This window comes from Lacerta agilis, chromosome 8 (assembly GCF_009819535.1).
Source record: "Lacerta agilis isolate rLacAgi1 chromosome 8, rLacAgi1.pri, whole genome shotgun sequence".
NCBI lineage: Eukaryota > Metazoa > Chordata > Lepidosauria > Squamata > Lacertidae > Lacerta > Lacerta agilis.
The window spans coordinates 57,557,851-57,580,253 of NC_046319.1; the positions used below are offsets into that span (position 1 = coordinate 57,557,851).

General features: G+C 45.1%; 1 protein-coding gene across 2 annotated transcripts; it reads left to right on the plus strand.

Annotated features, from left to right (window-relative positions):
- Positions 1-1,723: 1,723 nt before the first annotated feature.
- Positions 1,724-17,000, plus strand: LOC117051358 (gap junction beta-5 protein-like). Of its 2 annotated transcripts, none has more exons than XM_033157672.1 (2): positions 1,724-1,987; positions 15,992-17,000. In XM_033157672.1, exon 2 carries the CDS (start codon positions 16,017-16,019, stop codon positions 16,851-16,853), a length of 837 nt encoding a protein of 278 aa, XP_033013563.1. In that variant the 5' UTR covers positions 1,724-1,987; positions 15,992-16,016; the 3' UTR covers positions 16,854-17,000. The 2 variants fall into 2 exon arrangements, with proteins under 2 accessions (XP_033013563.1, XP_033013562.1); XM_033157671.1 differs by lacking the exon at positions 1,724-1,987 and adding an exon at positions 13,908-13,994.
- Positions 17,001-22,403: the final 5,403 nt, after the last annotated feature.

Consider the following 22,403-nt stretch of genomic DNA (forward strand, 5'->3'; position numbering starts at 1 on the left):
CCAGAGGTGGCTACACCCTAGAACATTCCCCAACAGGGTTGTTGAAGTGAGGATGTGCAGTGTGGGAGAAAAGGGGGCTGGTGGCTCCTCCCAGAGAATATCAAAATTGATATGGGAAGCAGTTGTGTGGAGATACATTGAAATACAGTTGCGAAGTTATTGACTGAGCTACTATTTTCTTACCATAAGCAGGGCGGCGCGTCCATTAAGGCAAACTAGGCAATTGCCTAGGGCGCCAAAATGGAGGGGGCGCTGGCCAGGCTTGGCGGGGGGGCGGGATGGGCTAGCAGCAGCTTCTCCGCTGTAGCGAGAGGTGCTGCTTGCCCCCTACACCACCCCCCGGCTCCCACTAAGCAGGCTTTGGTGGGGGCAGGGGCGGGATGGGCGAAGCAGCAGCTTTCTCCGCTACAGCAGAGAACTGCTGCCTGCCTCTCCACCACCCCCACCTCCCGCTAAGCAGGCTTTGGCGGGGGCGCCAGAAGGTGGTCTCGCCTAGGGCGCAAGAAGCCCTAGCACTGGTCCTGACCATAAGCAGGCAAAGTGCGGTCTTAACCTATAAAGCTCTAGTGTGCTTGTTTATTTAACAAAATGGATGTGATCTCTAAACGAGAATATTTTCATTTAAAAGACAGCAACATAGCTGCCTAACAATGAGACTGGGAAGGGAGAGGGCTCCACACCTTGGTGTCAGTGTGGAAAGACCCTGACTCCACCTGCCATCCTTAACGTGGGAGAACCTGGAGCTTGGCCTCGGCCAAAGAACTTAATGCAGGGGCTGTTTCAATGTGAACAGGTGATCCCTTGGAAACCTTGACCCCAGGCCATTTACAACTTTATATATCAAACAAGCCAGCAGCTTGAATTGCATGTTTGCTCGGTTGCTGTTGCTGTTCTTGTTGTAACTATTTGCTATAGGCTGCTGGGTTGGTGGAGTCAATGCTAGTGGAAAAGCAGGATATAAATGCTGCTGAAAAGAAGTCACCTGTGCCAACCTGAACCAAAACAGGCCAAAGAGAAGCAAGAGAGAGAGAGATATCAGCATCTCAGGGGAACTCCAAGGTTTGCAGAGATACAAAACGACGACACCCCCTTCAAATAAACCCAATGAGGATTGAGCTTGCTCAGTGGTCTCTAGAACCCAGGGCATGTGGAGTGTTAGTTAGAAAAGAGAACTGGGAAACAGGGCAGGGAGTTAAATGGTCTTCTTGAACCCCTTCACAATTTATAGTATGCTGGAGGTAAGCATGGATGGAACAAAAGTTGTCCTGTTAGGTGAGAAGAATTGCCACATTTTGTGGCAGCTCCCAGTTGTATTAAATAATAGCCAGTCCCAAGTTTGTCCAGGAACTTCATCACAATATTTGAACATTGAACTTGCACCCCAGGAGTGGAGGATTCCATTTGGTCCATATTTTAAAGTAAACAGACCTAGTTTACTGTTCTTTGAAAGATACCCATTTTGAAGTCACTTAAATTGGATAGTGTGCTTTTCTGAATTTTGCAATGCTTACCCAAAAAATGTGTTTGGAGGAAAATGCATGATAAAATGTGCATTTTGTGTGGGGGGGGGGGCAATTGTACAAGTTAGGGAAATGTTTGCAAATGTAGTGAAATCCTGGGTCTCTTTTAGGGGACTGAATGGACTAACCATCAAATCCCTACCTCCTGCAATCATGGGACTGGCTGCTCAGATCACTCAGATAGATTCTGCACTGCTGGTCTGATGGGGGCCCTTGTTGTTTACCTGGTACAGCTCTCTGATTTCTCCAGCCCTGACAGCTAGCAACCAAGAGTGTGCTAGAAAGCTCCACCCATGGAATGTTTCTTTTGGAGATTCCGCCTCCTCTGCCTTGTCCTCAGTCCCAGAGTGCCGGGAGGAGCCTCTGAGCTTTGATGGCTCTTAACTGGCGAAAATAATTTTTTTGATGCTTTGGAAGGGAGCAGCAGACTGGGAAAAGGCCTGTGAGGAAGCCAGGAGTCTTACCAGGTAAGCGTGTTTGTGGTTTTTTCCCGTCACCACTGTAGGGTGAAATGTAAACTAGTCTGTTAAGAAAAGTTTGAGCTGCTGGGGGGGGGGGCAGGAAAAACATAACAGGGAAAGGTTGTAGTGTATGCTTAAAGTGTATGTTTTGCTTGCAGAATGTCTCAAGTTTCACGCTCAGCAACTCAAGTTACAGCTGGAAAAGAGACCCCCCCCCCAACACACACACACACACCTCTGAAATACTTGAGACCTGCTGCCAGTCAGTGTACAGTATAGACAATGCAAGTTGGGCCAATGGGCTGACTCATTTTGAAGTGGTTTCCTATGTGCCTATGGAATGACTTTTTAGGGCTTCAGGGCCGGAGCTCAGATTTGTAATGTGGGACCAGGCTGCCACTGAGGCTACCCTGAAAACTTTCCCCTCTTTGGAGAGCCCAAGAAGCCCCACATATCTCAGGAGAGGGGAACTGGACTTTGTGAACTCTAGCCCCCCATGCTTTAATTTACACTGGGTATAAAAGTATCAACGTGCAAACGGCAAAGAGTCTCATCTGGATTTTTGCAAACAAACATGCATGAGTAATATTCTCTTCTGTAAGCTGGGTGGGTGTGGTGGAATGTGTTCCATGTTTGTAGTGCTTGCGGATGCTGTGGGGACCTTGTAGATCTTGTTCATTAGTGCCTAGCAGATCCCAGTGGAATTCTGGTCAGAAAACAAAAGCACAACATTCAAAACCATAGTGGCAATTGTAACCGTTCAAATGGCATGTTCCTTTCATGCTGGGAAGCATGGGACTTGTAGTCTCCTCTGCAACTTGAGTTGGGAAGTAGGGAAAATGGTAAAATTTGCGCACCCCACCTTTTCCCACATCTAGATCCACAAGGTGAGTATTTTACTGTTTGCATGGACAGGCGGAGTCCCCAAACCCCCAGGCGACCCCTGAGCGGAATAATGACACAAGACAACGTGCTATGGGATTAAAATTGGCCACAACTTTATTAAGATTCAGATGTAGGGAGACCTTGGCTCAGGCATTGGGTGTTTATCCTTCCCAGCCCCCAGCCGGGGATCTGGGAAACTTCAGGGTTATCCAGAATGTGCGGGGATTAGGCTAGCTCTGAAGAACATATGTTCAAGCAGATAGCCCGCCCCCTGTTTGCCGCCACTGGTGGGGGAGAGCAATGACAACCTCTCGGCATATGGTCAATGCCTCCCTTTAACGGGGAACCCTGGTATCGCTGCCGCACTGGGGGCGTGGAGTCACTGCCCCACGCGCCCCCCCCCATTTAGGAAGATGACTAAAGGATTCCTCCCAAGGCCTGAAACCGCCAAAGTTGTGACGAATTGCTACAGGAAAGGCGAAACCTGCCAATGCTTTCTGGTCGTTTAACAGCGGCCTTGACATAGCAGCGCTTGCGTACCTGTGGAGAAGAGGTTAACCTGCAAAATAAGCATTAATTGAGGAAGTGGAGGGTGGGAGAAGCTCTGGAGCCCGACTGCTGCTTCCTGGTAAGCTATACCTTCTATTGTGTGGGCTAGGTAGTCCCTCCCCTTACCTGGCCAATCCCCTTGCAATGCCTCCCCCAGGCGAGATTGCGTGCTTAGCTGGGGTAGGCGGAGACCCCAGGTATCCCTCCTGGTGGAAGGCACTGCCAGTCCAAATTACCAGGTGTCACCTAGGAGCTCAAGGGGCTGCACGCGACCACGCAAACGTTGCCCCCCATTTGATGTGGGGAGCAATCATTGTGAAAGGTGTGCAGTGTAAATACTGAGGCGGGCTGCTTCCGCCTTTTATTTTTTAAAAAAATGCTTTCCCACAATAATAAGAAAAGTATTCTTAAGAAAAGATTAAAAAGGAAAACGCCATGCAGGCCAAAGAGAGTTACATCACGCCAGAAATATTCAACAATGGAAAGGAAAGAAGGAAGGAAGGTCTGAACTGCCTCAGACACATCATGCCTCACTAGCTGGCTCACCCAAAACCCTACCTTTCACTGTCTCCTCACCTTCAGAGTCATCCTACATGCTCCAGCTCTCCTTATTTACAAGGGACGGTCCCAGTTTTCTGTTACTTATGCCTGAGAAATCACTGTTGGTTTGAAGGGGTGCCTTATTCAAATCTTGCAAGGGAGAATTGCTAGAGTTGTGCCAGTGCTTGGAAAGTTCATACTTGGAAAGTATATTTTTTCAGCCGTGGGTCTGGCATTCAAGCACATACTTAAAAGGAACTGGTTCCTCTTTTTTACAAAGCAAGCTATTCAGTTCAGCTGTATTCCAATGAACTTTTTAGTTCATAAAAACTTCATCCTCAACATTCAGAATATTACAAGGTGCTGTGCTGAAGTACAGGGTCCAAAAGTAAGTCAGGGGCCACAAGGTGTCTGACAGACAGAATGTCAACAGGTGAAATGTTCTTTACTATTGTATTTCCATAAAAGAAAAGGTTTGCACTGTTTAATTTGTGCCAGCCACACCGCTGTTAAAGGCACATGGCATCATTCTCTTTGTTCCTGTACCTGCATTTTTCTGTGCAAGCTGCTCCGGTTGGAAGAGAGTGGATCTCTCCAGCAGGGAAGATACAGGAAGTGCCTTACATTCCTTCCTTCTGATTGTTTAGCAACAATGATTAAATGACTAAACATCCTTAACAACAGCAGCACCTGTATATCTGCCTAATAAGCCCTAAAACATTGTTTTCTAGCTTTATCAATATCTGATTTATTTACTGTTTTTAAAATGAAAAATAAGAGTCCAGACCTCCTGCTGCTGGGGGAAGAGCATGAAGATGAAGATGAAATAGAAATCATTCCAAGTTCTGCCCCAAAATGAATTTAATTGACTTTTAGTCCACCGATGAATTACCTTCAGTTATAGTCCAGAGATTTTTGAACTGCGAACTTTGTTCAGCTGAACTACCGGTAGTTTGTTCCAAGCACTGAGTTGTCCTCTTTCATGATTCAGCTTCCTCCCCTGAGCTAAATATTGGAGTGGAAAGGTGAACGAATCTCTGTTGCACATGTATATAAATGCATGTGCATGAACATTAAGTCAATGTGCTATGCACAAACAGCTGTACCCCGCATGCAGTCACTAAGGCAGGCTTCTTTGGCCTCCAGATGGTGTTTACTAAAATTCCTTCTTCCCTGGCCATTGGCCATGGTAGCTGAGGCTGCTGGGAGTTGGAGTCTAACAACATCTGGAGGGCTAACAGGTTCCCCATCCCTGCACTAAGGTGTATTTTTAACTTTTTGTAACAGATAGAAGATAAATAAATGTCTCTGAAAAAAAATTTAAGGGGAAGAGCAACTGCTCTCCCTATACAAAATTTGATGCTTAACAGGCTACAAAATTTGATGCTTAACAGGCTATGGCTGAGTTAAGAAATAAAGTGTACAAATGCTTCAGTAATGTACAAAAGAGGAACTGAGGCAAGTGTCAGGCAAGATCCTGGCCTTGATGTGAGATTAGGGGTGTGACTCACATGCAGCTCCCTATTGTCATATGTGAAGTGCTGGATGGGATCTCACTCTTGTTTCTATCAGCTATAACGGTGCACCACTCCTGTCCTTCTTTCCTTCCAAAACTTAGCATGCTTCCCTTGTGCTTGGACCAGAATCTGCAGTCAGTGCAGAATGCTGCAATGTGATTGCGGAGAGTAGTGAAGTCCTACAAACATGCTACATCTCTTCTCAAAGATCTACACTGGCTGCCGATCTATAACCACCATGGCCGAGTGGGGTTTTGAACCCAGGTCTCCAAGGTCCTAGTCCAACACTCTAACCACTGCACCACACTATCTCTTCTACTGTAACAGGAGGGTCTGAATAATGGCAAGCATGTACGTTCTGCCATGTCAATACACCTTTCCATTCTCCAATATTTCTTGCAAGTACCAGCTCCGTCTGAATGTTCTTTCTACTGCTGTGTGCCACATGGTAGGGTCTGGAGCACCCAGATTCCACTATTTCCATCAACCCCATATCTATTTCCCCTCAAATAATGCAATAGGTAATGCAAGGTGAAGGCCTATGTGCTGTTTTCCACAAAGCATACCTGTTCCTCCCCAAACACATGAGAACACTATTTTGCCCATAGGGCACCTTGAGGAAATGACAAGAAGCCGGGTGCTGGAACTGTCCAGACATGAGATGGGTACTTAAAATCTTGTGTCACCTCTTTTACCTCCCAGGATATGTCACTTCCCATCCTTCAGGGAATGGTCTCCTGGATTGAAAAGCTGAATCAGCCATGCAGGAAACTTCATCCTTGGCTTAATTGCATTCCGCCTACATATTGTACAAAAAGGTGACTGGAATTTGGGGTGCTCAAATATTTCACTACATGCATTTTAAGCAAAACAACCTAATTTACACTGTCCGGGTTAATATATGGATCAGAAATCAGCCATTCCTAGGTTTTCACGCTTCTCTAGGTTTTGAGACACAGTTCTTGGCTTAAGAAAAGTAGCAAAATGCATACAAAAGTTCATATTTTAGGTTAAAATGTGTATTTTACTGTAAAATGTGTCCAGATTCCTTATTTACACCCCAACTTTACACCAAGAAGCTCAAGATGACATAAATGGCCTTCCCTTCCCCCATTTAATATTTACAACAGCCCTGTGTGGTTGGTTAGGCTAAGAGATACAATAGCTGACCCAAAGTCACCCAGTGAGCTCCATAGCTGGATGGGGATTTGAACTCTGGTCTCCCAAGTATGACACTCTAACCACTACACCATACTGGCCCATCTTCCTGAATATACAAAAGTAAAGTGAACTTTCATGCACTTTATCGAAAAAGTTGCAGATTGGTGTGGAAAACACAAGCATTCTTCAAAAATTGCACATTATTTTGCAATGCATTTATTTCTCCAGCCAAATAATTTTCTGCCCCTTCAGTTTTTCTGGTGTTCAGTTATAAGCCTGTCATGTGCCATTTTGTGTGGATTTCTTTTTTGAAGGCTGCCTGAAGAGTCCACATTCAAACTGTATGCATTTTGTTCTCACGTTTAATGTAAGATGCGCTTTACCCATCAAGGACCCATTCCCCAATCCTTTTCACGGCATTTCCCATAAAACACACATTTTGTACACTTTTTCCAATGTAAAAACGAGAAATTTATGGGTCATTTTAAGCACACTGAAGTTACACTTCCAAATTGTAGGCAAGTGTGTTGTGACCCACACACAGCTTCAGGAGTCTCAAGTCAACTCTTATCTGCTGAAGAAAGGGGACTGAATAAATCTCTCCTCCATCTCTCACTACAACCCCGTTTGCTGAAGGACCACAGAAGCTTTGTGCAGTCACAAGGTCCCTTCCAACTCTACAATTCTTTGATTCTATGATCTACCAGTTCACCACTACACTCAAGTACACTTAACACAATGTTTGTATCTCGAGTTGGGAGTGACTCTGAATTGGCCAACCACTCCCTCCTCTTCCTTCTATAACTACAAACTGCTTAACTGGATGTTGTTGCGAAATGGGAGCACCCAGTTTGCTTGGAACACTGTGCCCAGGACTTAGGATGTTTTCCCTTCACCCCATTCCAGGATGTGATCTCAGCTACTTTTATAAGACATCCTGCTGCTTCGTTTCAGTTTGTTGATTCTTGCAAAGAATGCTCATTGCAGATGATTGATTTATTGATTGATTGATTGATTGATTGACAGTAATTATATACTGCTTTTCAGGCAGGCCTCATAAAGAACCTTTTTGTTGTTGTTGTTCAGTCGTTCAGTTGTGTCTGACTCTTCGTGACCCCATGGGACAGAGCACACCAGGCACCCCTATCCTCCACTGCCTCCCGCAGTTTGGCCAAACTCATGCTAGTCGCTTCGAGAACACTGTCCAACCATCTCATCCTCTGTCGTCCCCTTCTCCTTGTGCCCTCCATCTTTCCCAACATCAGGGTCTTTTCCAGGGAGTCTTCTCTTCTCATGAGGTGGCCAAAGTACTGGAGCCTCAACTTCAGGATCTGCCCTTCCAGTGAGCACTCAGGGCTGATTTCTTTAAGGATGGATAAGTTTGATCTTTTTGCAGTCCATGGGACTCTCAAGAGTCTCTTCCAGCACCATAATTCAAACCTTATATAAGATTATTACAACAATAAGCATCCAAGTTTTTTGTTTTGTTTTTAAGGTTACAATAGAACAGAAAAGAGGGACCCAGGTGGCGCTGTGGGTTAAACCACTGAGCCTAGGGCTTGCTGATCAGAAGGTCGGCAGTTCGAATCCCTGCCACGGGGTGAGCTCCCGTTGCTCGGTCCCAGCTCCTGCCCACCTAGCAGTTCGAAAGCATGTCAAAGTGCAAGTAGATAAATAGGGACCGCTCCAGCGGGAAGGTAAACGGCGTTTCCGTGCGCTGCCCTGGTTCGCCAGAAGCAGCTTTGTCATGCTGGCCACATGACCCGGAAGCTGTCTACGGACAAACGCCGGCTCCCTCGGCCTATAGAGCGAGATGAGCGCCGCAACCCCAGAGTCGGACACGACTGGACCTGATGGTCAGGGGTCCCTTTACCTTTACCTTTAGAACAGAAAAGACAAGTTGTTTAGAAGAAGCTGTTAGTGCTTCTTCTCATTCCCCAAAGGGCTCATTCTCCTCAGGGCTTGATTGTCCTATGCTGGCAGTTCAGGAGAGCAGAGGCCACTAAATGGTGGCTATTGCTCAGGCTTCTGTCTTTTCCCAAATGTGAACATTTGGGGAGAAATTTGATTCAGTTATCATTTAAAGGCAAACTTGTTTGCACTTTCTGAAACAATATGCAAACTGGAATGCAGCCATCCTTTGAAATTCACACTTCTCCAGATTTTGCAGTGCCATGTAATGCATGTGCTAAAGTAAAGTGTGCATAGAAATCTACATATTAGTGGAGAAGATAGATAGATAGATAGATAGATAGAGATACAGTAGCTGATGTTTTTATGTTGGTGGGTTTTCATGAGGATTTTTTTATTTAATAATAATAATAATAATAATAATTAATAATATATTTCAAGCTGATGAGGAAATGTGGAGAACTTGGGAAAATGAGAAATAGAAATGGGAAGCTTGGTCCATACAGCACTCTTGGTTGTTATGGTTTATCACTAATATTTTGTTTCTTGGCCCAGAAAGGGACATGGAGGGATCCTCACCTGAAGAGCCTGTTGGTTCATCTGATTCACCTACTGTGGGAAGAGTAGGAGGGGAGGCTGACCCAGATGATGCAGACAGAGTGTGTGACTCATTCCCACTGCCACCTTGTTCCATTAATTGTGGTTGTTAGGCTGTACCTGGCAACTACTCACCTTTGTCTGATGAAACTATTTGCAAAAGAAGGAAATAGATTTGGATAGGAGCATAGCCATGAAACTGCACGTCTTATGTCCTCAGCACAATCTCTCAAGGCACATCCTTCAGGACTGAGTGTGCAAAAATGGCCAGCCAGTTGATGTTGGACTCCAGTTCCCATCAGCCCCAGCAAGCATGGCCAGGGGTCATGGATAATGGGAGTTGTAGTCCATCAACATCAGGAGGGCTAGAGATTCCCCACACCTGATCTAACCAGTTAACAGTAAATTTTAGCATCTAAAGTATTTGTGAAGTGGCAAAAGGAGAGATGCGCACAATTTTGCCTAGTATGCGCATTTTCGCAAGTAACTCTCTTTAAATTTCCTCTGTTTTTGTATGTTGTTTTCATTACTGCACTCTTTAGTCTTCTTTTGTGCTAATATGCACATCTTTAATACATTGTTTGTTTGGAGTTCTGCATCAAAATATGCAGAAGTGCAAATTTTGAAGGGGAGAACTGTATTCCAGTTTGCATATTATTTCAGATGTGCATTAACATGTGAACAGTTTTTCCTGCCTTCATGCAAGCAACCTTGTGTTCTTGGATAAGGGATGCATAGCATCATGAACTAACACAGAAGAAGTTAAAACAAAATCGAAAATTCTTTCTAGTAGCACCTTAGAGACCAACTGAGTTTGTTCCTGGTATGAGCTTTCGTGTGCATGCACACTTCTTCAGATACCACAGAAGAAGTTGTAGAGTTGAATAGGAAGGCAAACACACAAAGAAAAGCCTGATAGGACTGGAGAGGGATGAAGATGGCAATCAAGACTCTTCAGCTTTAGAAAAGTGTGTAAAGCAAATAGGGAGGCAAGAGAGGGCAGGATCTTCAATAAAACGGCTTTCACAAAGCAAAGCAGAGTGGGAAACTTAGGTGTTTCATAAATAAATTGGCCATTTGGCCATTTGGGCATGATCCAGCAGGATTCTTCTTATATTATTTTATTTAACAAGATTTATCAACTAATTAATCCACAGAAACCTCAGAACAGTTTACATAAAACAAAATCAAATATTCATGGGGAAATATTGATAAAAGCAAACTTTACAAAGCATGTAAAATAAGATTTTATTAAAATATAGATAAAATCAGGTTTTTTTAAAAAAAAGAAAAAGAAAAAAAGAAATGTACCTAATAAAATTACATGTCAGGGTAGGCTTGCCCAAACAAGAAAAGTGTTTATCATGCATTGAAACCACTACAGCTGAAGATGCCTGCCTAATATTAAGAGGCAGGGAGTTGCAGGGAGTAGGTGCTACCGCATTCATTATGTTCTTAACGATTACATTTAAATTCATCACCAAACGTAGGTGCCTTATAAATGTTGTATAATTATTATGATTATGATTATTTTATTAAATTTCTATGCCACCCTTCATCAGAAGATCACAGGGTGGTTTAGAATAGAAAAACACAAAAATGCATACTGTAATAACAAACAAAAACAATCACACACACACACACACACACACACACACACACCACACAGTTTAAAAGGCCATGTTTAACTAGCCAAAGGAATGGAGGAATGTTTTTTTGCCTGGTGCCCAAAGATGAGAGTGAACAAAGTTATCACACAGAGATCACACAACAGCAATTCCAATCAGTGACTGCACCCCACCCCTTCTCTGTCTGCTAAAGTCCTCCCAGGTCTTCTGCTGATTCTTCCATGTCCATTATTTCTCTCCTTAATCATCTAACACAGGAGTGGGGAAAGTAGTGTCCTCTGGGTGTTGCTAGACTGAACATTCTTGACCATTGGCCATGCTGGGGCTGATGGAAGTTGTGGTCCAGCAATATCTGAAAGGCCACATGCTCCCCAGCCTTGAGGTATTGCCCTGCATTGTATCATTCATTCATTCATTCATTCATTCATTCATTCATTTGAAAAGCATGAAAGTCTGAAGCTTCCTTAGATGGGCCAGTGGTCTGACTCCGTATAATTCTGTACAGTGGTATCTCTGGTTACAAATGCTTCTGGTTATGAACGCTTCAGGTTACGAGCTCTGCTAACCCGGAAGTAGCTGCTCCTGGCTGCGAACTTTGCCCCAGGATGCGAATGGAAATCGTGCACCGAAGGCACTTGCGCAACAAGAGGCCCCATTAGCGACAGCGCACCTCAGTATAAGAACGGTTTAAGAATGGACCTCTGGAATGAATTAAGTTCATAACCAGAGGTACCACTGTATTGTCTACCCTGAGTAGCAGCAGTTCTCTTAAGGTTTAAGACAAGAACCTGCCCAGCCCTGTTTTGGGACACCAGAGATGTTTGACATCAAAGTATATGGTTTTCCACTGAGTTTTACAACATAACACATTTGACAAAAAGCAGATTAGACAGAATCACAGAAGAGAGGTCTATTGATGCATAACACGCATGGTAGTTCCAGGGAACCGTTATCTGGAGCGATAATCATATAACTCTGAATAGTGAAGCACATCAGGTAGAGATTAGGGATGGGCGATATTAGGTTTTCAACACTGCAGTGGATCGCCAGCCAAACATCACGGTTTGGCGATATGCCACAATGTTGAAAAAAGCTGCATGGGCCCCAGCTCTTGACGCGCTGGGTGAAACTGCCGCAGCTCTCACCAATGAAGCTGGACCAAGATGGAGGGAGCCCTGACAGGCTCCATCGGCAGGACTCCCTTCCCTTTCACTGGCCATGGGGAAGAGGAGCAGCAAGCAACCTCTGACTTGGAGAAAGAGGCCACTTGCTCACCACCACCACTGCCCCCAACTGAGGGAGTCCAAATCCTTTTCCCGTTTGTATGCTATCAGGAGAAGGATTGGGGCTGCTCAGCTGGGGAGCAGAAAGCACCCAGCCCCCAACTGAGTGAGCCCAGATCCTCCTCCTGCTCTCATGCAAGCAGGAGAAGGATTGGGGCTTCCTCAGCTGGGGAGTGGGAGCAGTTTAACATCGTCCCCAGCCCCCCTCGGCACGCTGAGTGCTGGGGGGACTCAAGAGCAGTGGCTGTTTCACCAGTGATATACAGCTGAGTGAAACCGTCATCACGGTCTGCCCCCTCATACCGGTCCTGGGTGATATATGCATCACCCAGCCCTAGTAGAGATGCAGGAGAAGGTCATTCGGAACCTACCCAATTTGCACTTCCTGAACCAATATGTGAAGGAAAACGTAGATATTCTTTCTGAATTTTGTGATGTAGCTCTTGCACCCACCCACGCAAAAATGTACAAAAATGCATTATATTAGAGAAACTTGTTTGTAATAAGGTGTGCAGTGGGAAAATCGCATATAAAAATCAGTATATTGAGAGAAGTGAGCCTAAAACTACAAATGTTTATGTGGATATATAGATTGTTACACACCACCCTAATCTCTAAGTGGTGCGAGATTCCAGGGGTTCCAGAGACTGTGTTTCCTTTTGGGAATGAGCATAGCAGAGAGTCTGGTGCCTTTATGATAAATGGTTTATTTACACATATACTGTACGCAACCTGAACCTACAATGCAGAGGCTCACAGCATCTACCCAAAAGGTTTTGTTTCTCTCATAGCTGCAGCCTTGGCTTCAAACAGAAATCAACCATAGATCTGCCCCTCTGGCTTTCCACCTTGCTGATTAAGGTCAAATCCCTGCAAACATGAAAGCCTCATCCCTGGCTTTTGCCCTTCTCACTCTCTGTAAGTTGAGTGAGGAACCCCACCCATTTGCCATCTCCCACGGAGCCACTTAATCCCCCTTAATGGCTCATCACCCAGGGTATCGCCTCATGAGGAAGCTAGCCCGGCTTAATTAGATTTTAACACTTGCTGGATCTGGGGATTAGAGGAGTCTGGCACTCCAAACTCATAACAATATTATCAACTGATGGAGAAATGGGGCGACCTGAGAGAAGCCAACATCGACAGATTTGTCCCTCCTAACATGAGGGCAGAAAACCACCATCACATCCTGCTTTTGAGCATCCAGAGGCCTAAGCTTGGCTGTGGTTGGAAACAAGTTCTGGAAATGGAAATTCTGTTTGCTCTAGCATGGAAATTCTTATGCTGTGGTCTTTGTGCTAGGTCTGTGATGAATTAGTAAACCTTAGCTGATTTTATGGATTAAAGATGAATCATTTCGTAAAGACATATTTTGTTTCCGCTTCCCGGTCTCTCGCCCTGTGCTTTTCTATAAGGGATTCTTAAAGGAGACGGAAACATCCGTTTTAATTTTATCTTCACATTTACTGAAGTGGTAAGTAGAGTTGTGTAGTGACCACAACATTCACCTTGTATCTAAATCTGCAGCATTCGTTAGCAGCCCAATCTTTTTCAGATCTATTCTGTGCTCTTCCAATACGATTTGTCATTTGGCTCCAAATCCTTTATGTTAAATCTGAAACTTTGTTTTGCCCCCATTGACTTTTACAGAGAATCTGGAAATATAAAATGGGGAAACTAAAAACAAACAAGCAAGCAAATCTTTTCACATACGTGGGTGAAATTTACAAGCAAAGGAGCCCCTCCAGAGTGGATTAAGCCTGCCAATTGTCATGCAGATCTAGCCAGGAGTTTTTGTGCAGGGGACCTTTATTTTTTATTTGTTTTTTTTTTTTAAAAAAAAGGTCTCTAAATTGTTTATTTTCTGCCAGAATTGGATGCAGATTGCAGACATGGTCTCCCCTTCTGAAGGGATGAAGCTTGCCAAATTTCAGAAAGATAGGTGAGTGGTTCTCCTGCAAGGACAGGCATTGGAGGAAGGAACAGAAATCACACACAGCCCTAGTTTTGGGGGGAGGGGCACTCAGTTTGAGGGACATGTGGGAGGTGCCCCTGCATTAGATACCCACCAAAACTCTGACAAATAGTTCCAGGGGCAATCACAGAACTGAAGAGTTAGAAGGGCCCACGAGGGCCATCTAATCCAATACAGGAATCCTTCACCCACCATGGGGTTCAAACCCATGACAGAAGAAGAAGAAGAAGAAGAAGAAGAAGAAGAAGAAGAAGAAGAAGAAGAAGAAGAAGAAAAAGAGGCAAACTTATTTTTTATTTGTATCAGTTGATGTGAGACCTCATATGGTGGTACTCCTCCACTACGTATAGGCACATACATTCATGTTGACTTAGCATTTCAGAGAGAAGACTCTGATGCAACTGTTCCCTGGACATTTTGCCAAAATCTGTTGGGTTCCACCTCAGATTCACCAAAAATCAATGGACTCTGCCCCCAGCTTCACTTCCAGATAATTGCCCTGTACCAGAACACTTCTATTAAGGATCCAGAAATTGTCAGCCCCGTGTTCCTGAGATGATAATGTTGCCATGTTTCCTAACATTAAAGAGGACATCCCCAGTTTGAAGGGCTACCTAGTCCAAGTCCAAGTAACGAAACCCTAAGAAGGGAAAGCAAAGGTCTTGAAGTTGCCCATCAATAGTGAGGAGGCAGTCGATTGATCAGACATATAGGTCACTTAGTCACAGCCTTCCTTACTATGGCAAAATATATTGCACTTCTGCTTAACTGTACTTCTTCCTATATTTGCATCAAACTATGTAAATCGCCATATATTGAAAACCATCTATGCAAATCAGTGCCCTCTTTTTTGGCACTGTGTGAAGCCAAGTACCCAACATTTCACAGCAGAATGAAATGGAGACACTCTTGAGAACTTGCAACACCATTATTCTCAACAATGATCAATGTTAGGCACCTTCATCACACACATACACCTGTTACACATTGCAGAAAACCTGGAGACTCTTTCCTTCCAGTAGCACTTCTTCCTTCATAGGGAGATGAGGGCATGGTGGGTTGTATATGGGTTATTTCCTGGCCTGTAAGAACATGTGGCAAGATTGGTTGAAACATGCAATCCTCTGGGTGAGAGGCACATGGTGTGGGAGTAGTGGAATGAATGGATTTTGAAAACTATTAGGTCCATAAATCACTATAGGTGATTTCTAGCCCTGGATCTTAAATCAATTGTGCTTTGTGGTGAGTAGAGGGGCACAACTGAACCCAGAAAGTTCTACATGGTGTGATTAGTGATTGGCCAAGTTCCCTCAGGTTGCCTCACAAGCCATTCATTTCTTCTGAACTTTTCTGGAAAATATTCACGATGCAGTCTTATTTTTTTGTTTTTCTGAGAAATCGTGGAAAAAACAAGTAGATGAAGCTCATGGACACACACTTTTCAAGCAAGGGTAACTGGTGGTAGAGACTAGAGAGGCAATGATCCTGCTTTTTATCATAGCAGGCATTTAACTGAAGTCTGATTTTATAATTTTAACTGATGTTCCTCTTCATTCTGTTGCTGTAAGGTCTGTACGCCACTTAGAGATGATCATAATTCAGCATGTCCAAAGTCCCCGATTTCAAATTCACACCATTATAGTTGTGATTATATATATATATATATATATATATATATATATATATACACACACACACACACACACACACACACACACACACACACACACTATATATGCAGAATGGATATGGAACCTTTACGCAGAATGGATATGGAACCTTTGACCCTTCAGATGTTGCTACAACTCCCATCAGCCCCAGCAACCATGGCCAATGGCCAGGAATTATGGGAGTTGTAGGTCTGCAACACAGGTTCCACACACCTGATTTAGAGGTTGCTTTGCTAGACATACATAGACATATATAACATTTCTAACTAAGATGATGATCTTATTTCTTTTCAGGTATTTTAAGTAGAAACCAGAGGCCATGAACTGGGGAGTCTTTCAAGGGCTCCTGAGTGGGGCAAACAAATATTCCACAGCCTTTGGACGTATTTGGCTCTCAGTGGTCTTCATCTTCCGGCTTCTAGTCTACATAGTGGCAGCTGAGAAGGTTTGGGGAGATGACCAGAAGGACTTTGACTGCAATACTGAGCAACCAGGCTGCCCAAACGTCTGCTATGACCATTACTTCCCAATCTCCCACATCCGTCTCTGGGCCCTACAGCTCATTCTGGTTACCTGTCCTTCCCTGCTGGTAATCATGCATGTTGCCTACCGAGAAGCGAAACTGGAGAAATATAGGAAGAAGGTTGGAGCAGACTATGCACTGCGCTATCCTCCTGGCAAGAAGCGTGGAGGCTTGTGGTGGACCTATTTCTTCAGCCTCATCTTCAAGTCTGCTGTGGACATCATATTCCTATTCATCTTCTACCATGTGTACCCAAACTACACACTACCCAGTGTGGTGAAATGCTCCCTCGAACCTTGTCCCAACGTTGTAGACTGCTTCATAGCCAGGCCCACAGAGAAGAACATCTTCACCCTTTTCATGATCATCACTACCTGTGTTTGCATCCTCCTCGGCCTTGTTGAAGCCTTCTACCTCGTTGGGAAACGATGTACAGAGTGCCTTCAGCCCAGAAATGAAAGCCACAGGAGGCAGGGCAGTGAATGGATGAGGAGAGAGAACGCTTGCTCTCTGCCCAACAGCAAACATGACCCAAATGAAGTGGGTGTGCAGGTGTTCCATGCTGCAGATTACAAACCATCTACCTCCATCATCAAGGCTGCACCACCTACCCAGAGAACTCTAAGCACATAAACTACCCGGTCAAAATTAAATCCTGGAAAATTTGGTAATGGAAACCTTTGGGGGGGGGGATATGACTTCATTCTCAGAATGAACAGTGCCTGCTGCTAGGTAGGACATTTGCATGATGTGCCAGAAGGCATGTCAGAGTATTCCAATGAAAACAGTAGACATTGCTGGTGTGCACTTATTCATCCCATGTCTGGAAAGGAAATCACTGCAGCAAATTTGTTGTCATCATTTTCAGTCCACAAATGATATGCAATGATATGTAACTGATGGTGTTCTCCCCCCCCCAAAAAAAGCAGTATGTTTCCTTTTAATTGAAATGAATAGGGAAGAATGACATGACTAATTACATAAGACTGTGCCACAGTGAGAGGAATAATGTCGTTTTCTGTCAGAAGCCAAAGTGCAGCAGGAGGGAAACAGTGCTGCATCTGGAAATTATGTGATGGAACAGAAAATAGTGCTTTCTTGCATCCCTTTGTGCAAGATGAAGATGGAGAAAGGAATGGCCTATATCAGGCCCCAACCCAGTTCAGGCTGTTCGATTTTCTGATGTCCATATTTGATCCAAGAATAGTGTATTAAATAGTCATTTCCAAATTCACTGTTTCCCTCAGCTCATTCCATCTAATCCACTTACATTGTATACTGTCCCATAACTCATCCAGTCAAATTTTTAAAGACCTCCCCACCAGCAGCAAAAGGTGGCTGGCATACTTGGTACTGAGATCTCAGGAGTGAAAAGCAAAATTGAAATAAAGATCGCTAATGGAGAAGCGTTACAGGTAGGTAGCCGTGTTGGTCTGCCTTAGTCAAAACAAAATAAAAAATAAAAAATTCCTTCCAGTAGCACCTCAGAGACCAACCAAGTTTGTTCTTGGCATGAGCTTTCGTGTGCATGCACAGTTCTTCTGAAGAAGTGTGCATGCACACGAAAGCTCATACCAAGAACAAACTCAGTTTGACTATGGCAGACCAACACAGCTACCTACCTGTGACATTTTATATTATTATTTTTATTATTAATATTATTTATCTATCTATCTAGAGAGTGTGTGTGTGTCATATACTGTATAACATACACAATAAATGGGATGTGGGTGGTGCTGTGGTCTAAATCACTGAACCTCTTGGCCTTGCCGATCAGAAGGTCAGCAATTTGAATCCCCGTGACAGGGTGAGCTCCCGTTGCTCTGTCCCAGCTTCTGCCGACCTAGCATTTTGAAAGCACACCAGCAGGGGCGTCGCTGGGGAGGGGCGGTGGGGGCGGTACGCCCCCAGTGACAGGGTGAGCAGCGGCGGGTGGGGGTGTCAAGCGGCGGCCCCTCCCGCCACTCCCACGCGCCGCCGCTCCCTCCGTCACCCCGGGAGCTGCAGCACACGGATGGGGTGCTTCTGCCGCTTTTTTTCGGCGGGGGGGCGACCAGCGAGGTGGGGGTCACCCTTGTCACCCCCTCCTTGCTGGTCACCACCCCCCCGCCGAAAAAACCGCGGGGGGGGGGCGGGGAAAGCCTGGAAAGGAAGCAGAGCAGGCGCGTTTAAGCGCCGCTCTGCTTCTTTTTCCGCTTTCCGCCGCTTTTTTCGGCGGGGGGGGGCCGACCAGCGAGGTGGGGGTCACCCTTGTCACCCCCTCCTCGCTGGTCACCACCCCCCCCGCTGAAAAAACCGCGGGGGGGGGGCGGGGAAAGCCTGGAAAGGAAGCAGAGCAGGCGCGTTTAAGCGCCGCTCTGCTTCTTTTTCCGCTTTCCGCCGCTTTTTTCGGCGGGGGGGGCCCGACCAGCGAGGTGGGGGTCACCCTTGTCACCCCCTCCTCGCTGGTCACCACCCCCCCGCCGAAAAAAAGCCTTCGGAAAGGGGGAAATCCCCCCTTTCTGTATACACGTGCGTCGTGACGTCATGATGACGTCACGGCGCGCGCGTCGTTCCCCTCCCCCAGGGGGTGCCTCTGCGCTGCGGCCGCCCCCAACAGCGCAGAAGCTAGCGACGCCACTGCACACCAGTGCAAGTAGATAAATAGGTACTGCTATGACAGGAAGGTAAACAGTGTTTCTGTGCGCTCTGGTTTCCGTCACGGTGTTCTGTTGCACCAGAAGCGGTTTAGTCATGCTGGCCACATGACCCGGAAAGCTGTCTGTGGACAAACACCGGCTCCCTCGGCCTGAAAGCAAGATGAGCGCTGCAACTCCAGAGTCGCCTTTGACAGGACTTAACTGTCCAGGGGTCCTTTACCTTTACCTTTACACAATAAATGTATACATACAGGTACATATGAATGTATACAAAACTGGGTGAGAGTCAATGTAGCACAAGCAGATAGCTCTGTGCACAAAGCGGGGTTTCTCCTTCCTCTCCTCCCCACTATAGGTCACTGTGTGCCCCCAATTCCAAATTGTTGGGCAGACTCTCCACAGCAGTCCCCTTGCACAAGGAGCTTTCTATTACACAAGCAGGCAGACATCACTGAATGTTGCCTACTAAATCTAACTGCAGAACATAAAATGTAGAATATTTTTTTTTAAGATTGTATACAGTATGTGGGTGGGTGGGTGGGTGAGGGAGAGAGAACTGAATCAATCCCTGCCCCAGTTATTTCCAACTCAGTTTTCACATATTCCATGACAAGATTCCAGCTATTTCATGTCATAAAAACTCTTAGCCTTTTTGTCAGTTTAATGATCCCCAGCTGTACTCAAAATTCCCAACTAATGATGCAACCCTAACCTCACTTACCTGGGAGTAAACCTCATTGAATCCAATACAGATTATTTCTGAGTAGACACAGATAACATTGTACTGTAGAAGAAGAAGAAGAGTTTGGATTTGATATCCCGCTTTTCACTACCCAAAGGAGTCTGAAAGCGGCTAACATTCTCCTTTCCCTTCCTCCCCCACAACAAACACTCTGTGAGGTGAGTGGGGCTGAGAGACTTCAAAGAAGTGTGACTGGCCCAAGGTCACCCAGCAGCTGCATGTGGAGGAGCGTAGATGCGAACCCGGTTCCCCAGATTATGAGTCTACCGCTCTTAACCACTACACCACACTGGCTCTCTGTAGATCTTCCTTCCTGGGTTTGTGATTTACCTTCCCAGCTTTTTTTTATAAAATGTTTTTATTAAAGATTATTTTGTGTTACAAAACAAACAGATGAAGAGGGAAAGGCACGTCTATTGTCTACACTTTCAACTTGAGTAAAAAAAATCTTGCTAAGTTGACATATAGAAAATCTCTGAATCTGTTGTTGTTGTTTGTATCTGTCTGTCTCGAGAGATAATGGAGTGCACCTCTGGACGTGAAGTCAAACCAAAGGGACCTCCCCGGGGTGCAAGCTTGGGCAGTGTGTATGAAGGTCCAGGGCTGCCAAGACAACAAGACCCATTCTCAGCCTCACTGATATGGTCCAATGGAAAGGAAAGCCATATGTTTGACACCAGCGTGGCTGCTGGAGTTGCCAGAAGGAAGTGTACAAGGCGTGATCCAACCATCTTAGGGGCTCCACTCCAGATTTGTGTAGGGTTTACTCCTTAGCCTTTTCTTCTTCTGAAAATATCCCAGAAGGCAGTAGAGGTTTAGGATCAGTGTTTTCCTTTTCCAAGGTGGGCTTCCTTCCCAGGTTGATTAGCCCCATCTGCTCCGCACTTCCCCTCTGCAGCACATGCAGAAACTGCCTTCTTAACCGTTGGACCCACTATTAGTCTCTTCATCTCAATCCTCCAGAGCCTGTATTTGCATGCAGGGGAAGTCCCTAACTCACCAAGGGTTTGAGACCCACTGGCTACCCTCACCTGGTTTAGCTAGCCAGTCAAAGCCATTTTCCAGGGTGTGGCCGCTGTCGCATGCTGACAGCTACTAGGAGCCACAGGTGAGAGCTGAGTGCAGGGTGAGGACAAATGGTGGATGATCTATCCCAGAAGGAGCACAACCTGTCCCCCCACCAGAGGCAGTACCCACTCCTCTAACACCCCAATTTGTTGTGGTACTGTCTGGTTATCTACAATAAAATAATTAATGGCTGAAATCACCATGAACCAATATTTCCAGCAGTTCCAGCATAATATGCACATTTCAATTGTTGGGGTAGTGAGCAGAATGGCAACCCAAAACTTCAGATGGGGGTCATCAGACTTGTGGTGGTCAGTGATACGCAACTGGCAGGATGTGTTCAGTTTGGTGGGGTGCACTTGTCTTGCCTTCTTGGGGTTTCATCTGACTAAGTTCTATTCAAAGTAGAACCATAGAATTGTAGAGTTGGAAGGGACCATGAGGATCATCTAGTCCAACCCCCTGCAATGCAGGACTGTTTCACACAACGTGGGCTTCAAACCCATGATCCTGAGATTAAGAGTCACATTCTGTACCAACTGAGCTATCAATCTCATTGAAATGAATGGACCTAGCTTAATCATGTTCATTCATTTCAATTCCTACTCTGAAGAGAACTAGCACTGGATACAGCCCTTGCTTCCCTCTTGGTTCAGGAGAAGAACCAAGTTTGCAACGTGGCAAGAGGCATCATAAGGCTCAGCCAAGTTCTTGCACAACATTTATGCTTAAGTTCCACCTGGCCATTTTGAGTCTTGTTCTTCTTGTTGAGCCACAACTTAGTCCTTCTTCCAAATTTGATTGGAACTCTGCAAGCAGTGGCAAAATCCACCACTCCCCTTTGCAACCTTCTCCAGTGGCTAATTAACTGCTATTGATGGGGCAATTGCCATTAAGTAGGTGGCACAGATCCCCTGTCACCTGCTTTTTGTGAGCCTGTGGCATATTTGGCATCTTGAGAAACTGACCTCAGTTCTACCTTTCTCAGTTGCTACCTGTGAAAGAAGTTTTCCCAAAGTGGAAATTGATGCCTATCTACTGTGCCAAGACTGCCTTGTTTGTTTGTTTGTTTGCTTGCTTGCTTTCAAATGCAATCCTGTATTTCCACTCAAAGTGCATAAGGCACCGCATCACAATAGGTTAATAGCAGAAGGGTCATAGGTCAGTGGCAGAGCTTCTGCCTTGCATGCAGAAGGTCCCAGGTTCTGTCCCTGGTATAGATAGATAGATTTATTTATTGTCATTGTCCGTATATACACAGTATACACAACAACGAAAATCAAACACCCAAAGACCGGATTTACCATACACATTTGCACATATCTCCAACATTCTCATCCTTATTAATAATCTATTAAAACATAACATAATCCAGAGTATAACATAACCTATTAAAAGCATAGCATAACCTAAAAGACTGTCTCATTCCTTACTACTCACTGCTTACTATTACTTACTACTGACCCTGAGATCATTATTAAGTGCAATCAAAGCTCTTGGATAGAAACTATTTAGAAGGCGTGTGGTTCGAGTTTTCATTATCCTGTATCTTCTGCCCGAAGGCAACAGTTCAAAAAGGTTGTGAGCAGGATGGGTGGGATCTCTCAGGATGTTGTGTGACTTCTTCAAACAGCGAGACGTGAAGATCTCATCCAGGGTTGGTAGTTGGAGCCCGATAACATTCTGGGCAATTTTAATTATTCTCTGTAAAGCTTTTTTATCCGTTACAGAGCT

Excerpts from the sequence above, each read along its gene's own strand:
- LOC117051358 (XM_033157672.1), top strand. The coding sequence starts at position 16,017 with ATGAACTGGGGAGTCTTTCAAGGGCTCCTGAGTGGGGCAAACAAATAT.